This window comes from Alexandromys fortis, unplaced genomic scaffold (assembly GCF_014885135.2).
Source record: "Alexandromys fortis isolate MF-2015 unplaced genomic scaffold, M_Fortis_MF-2015_v1.1 scaffold_40, whole genome shotgun sequence".
Classification (NCBI taxonomy): Eukaryota; Metazoa; Chordata; class Mammalia; order Rodentia; family Cricetidae; genus Alexandromys; species Alexandromys fortis.
Window position 1 is genome coordinate 10,304,419 of NW_026067966.1, and position 2,625 is coordinate 10,307,043.

The 2,625-nt window shown below is 48.7% G+C and overlaps 2 protein-coding genes across 3 annotated transcripts in view; one reads left to right on the plus strand and one right to left on the minus strand.

Annotated features, from left to right (window-relative positions):
- Fastkd2 (FAST kinase domains 2) overlaps positions 1-635 on the minus strand; it is a 29,453-nt gene extending 28,818 nt beyond the window's left edge. The window contains exon 1 of the mRNA XM_050154285.1: positions 572-635. The gene's annotated coding sequence lies outside the window, so the exon portion shown is untranslated. The remainder of the gene's footprint in view (positions 1-571) is intronic.
- Positions 636-857: 222 nt separating this feature from the next.
- Mdh1b (malate dehydrogenase 1B) overlaps positions 858-2,625 on the plus strand; it is a 37,927-nt gene continuing 36,159 nt past the window's right edge. For both annotated transcript variants that reach the window (XM_050154338.1, XM_050154339.1), the window contains exon 1: positions 858-1,000. In XM_050154338.1, coding sequence (XP_050010295.1) covers positions 979-1,000 — 22 coding nt within the window. In that variant the 5' untranslated portion in view covers positions 858-978. The remainder of the gene's footprint in view (positions 1,001-2,625) is intronic.

The following is a 2,625-nucleotide window of genomic DNA, read 5'->3' on the forward strand; positions in this document are numbered from 1 at the left end:
GGGGCTTGTTCCTGCCTCAAAGTGACAAGTCAGACTTTGTTTACCCTCTCTGAGAGGTGGATAGGGGATGGGGTGGGGAGTGAAAGGAGGGGAGGGAGTGGGAACTGGGATAGGTATGTAAAATGAGAAAAGAGCATTCTTTAAAATTAATTTAAAAAGAAAGAAAATGTACTTGGACAGAACGGAAATGAAAACGGCCGAGCGCAGATGGCTCCCCCTTTAATTCCAGCACTCGGGAGGCAGAGGCAGGCTCCCTGTGCATTGGAGGCCGGCCTGGTTTACAGAGTGAGTTCCAGGACAGGGTTTCTACACAGAGAAACCCCTGACTCGAAAAAAACAATCAAAACAAAACATGAAAACAAAATATAAACGATGTTCTCCGTGCTTAAATCAGTAAGCCTCATCAAGATCCCGAAACCGGAGTCAGCGTCCTTCCTCAACTGGGCCACCCAGCATCAACACACCACCCTAAACTTAAGATCGAAGACACTTCTCAAACTTTTCTCTACCCAATAAAAAGACTACCACGACACACAGCCCACGATCTTGCTTATGCTCACTACTCACTCACCATAGAACGGTACCCCCTGGCTGCACACGGGCGCAGCCATGACAGTCCCGCTCAAAGCCGCGGCTGGGACGGTCTACGGATTCCTGTATAGGTCAAAAAACCTAAGTTCGCGGGGCCGTAGACAGCCACGTGTTGTGGGGGGGGGGGGGGCTGCCAGAAGAATGGTTTCTCGGATGAAGAGATAGGCCCTAGACCACGCAAGAGTCTCCGTAAGAGGCCACGGCGCTTATAAAGAGCATGTATGGTTGTTTCTATAAACTTAACACGTTCAAGAAGTAACTTTGAACTTGCCCCTGGCAGAGCGGCAGCTTCTGAGAGCGCCTGCGCCATTTTTTAATGCGGAGGCGCGGTTGCCAGGCAACCGAGACGCCGTGGTCCCAGACTCTAGGTCTTGCTAGATAGAGATCATGGCCAAATTCGTGATCGCGGGTGAGTTTTTCTTCAGTTTCCCAGAGTCGCTGGTCAGCCTTGTTAACTGCCTTCTATTCCGCAGCCCATGCTCTGATGGATCACCTCGGGCTGTTAGGCAGTGGCGGTGTGCCAAACTCTAGCGAGCACTGGGGACACGGTGGGGGAAAAATGTTCATCTTTGTTTGGCCTTGGCAAGTTTTAATTCCCACGGCGGTGCAAACATATAGAGAATAACTTTGATCTGCCGTGATTAATGCAATGACGGAGAGGTGCACAGGCCTCTGGGCGAATATTCTCTTAATGTGGGGGTGTGGGATGGAGAAGGGATGGATACAGGGAACTAAGCAGAGAAACTGTTAATGGCACTATCCCAGACAAGGGGTAAAAGAGCTGCAATCGAATGGAGGGCCTGGATGCGGGAGTATGGCAGGACATTGGGTTAGACTTACAAAATAGAAACAAGACTCTTGTATCTTACAAACACCTGGGGGGGGGGATATTTGAACTAAATCTTGAACACCAAGAAGTGTCATCGAAAGAATTTAAGTAAAAGAGTCATTGGATTTGCGTTTTTCAAAAACTCATCTCCGCAGCCAAAAGCAACAACAACACCTAATGCAACAGGTACTTACTGTGTGTCTGCCTCCTCCTTTCTCCCCGAGTTGTTTAAAAGAGCTCCCGGCTGTTCCATATCTAGCCCTTCATTCCTCTCAATCTGGCTTCTAATTTGCCTTATATGCAAACTGGTTTTTTTTTTTCCTCTGCAATCACCAATCTTAGATAAACTGTTCAGTTTTTGTCTTAGTTTATTTTGGGGTATACACCAGAGAAGACTGCTCGGACTTGGATTTAAGCCAACAGAAAGTGTTAGCCAGCTGGCAACTACACTAGGTGTTCTAGATCCCAGTGTAGCCCTGAGTCTTTCTCAGGGTCAGCTTTTAGGCACAAAACCATGTTCTGGGTTAACATACAGTTAACAAGAAAAGTTACCCAGAAACAGAACTTCAGAAGCCAAAGGTAAGGTTAACACACTTACAGATGTCCCCAGAACTATAAGACTTCGATGGAGTGGGCCTTTGTTTTAGTTTTGGGAGGTGGTGCTGTCTACATGCTGAGTATTACAGCCTGAATGGTGCTTCCATCATGGAGTCTGCTGTGCTAAGGTCTGGAGCCCTCTTCCACGTGGACGTCTCTGTTACACTGGACACAATTGATCTTTACCATCTCCTTGGAAGTACTCTTTTGCTTCACTACTGCTTCAGATAAATATTTTTAGCACTAGAAGACTGGATGGCGGGAATACAGTAGAAAAGTTTCATGGCGTTTTGTACGTAACAGTAACAGAGCAGCGTTCTAGAGGGAGAGGGGCAGAGGACATTCCTAGTCAGGGCTTCCAGAGGGAGAGGAGGCAGAGGACCTTCCTAGTCAGGGTTTTCAGAGGGAAGGGAGCAAAGGACATTCCTAGTCAGGGCTTCCAGGGGAGAGGGGGCAGAGGACCATCCTAGTTAGGGATTCCAGAGGGAAAGGGGGCAGAAGACATCTTAGTCAGATCTTCCAGGGGAGAAGGGGCAGGGGACCTTCCTAGTCAGGGCTTCCAGAGGGAGAGGGGGCAGGGGACCTCCCTAGTCAGGGCTTCCAGGGGG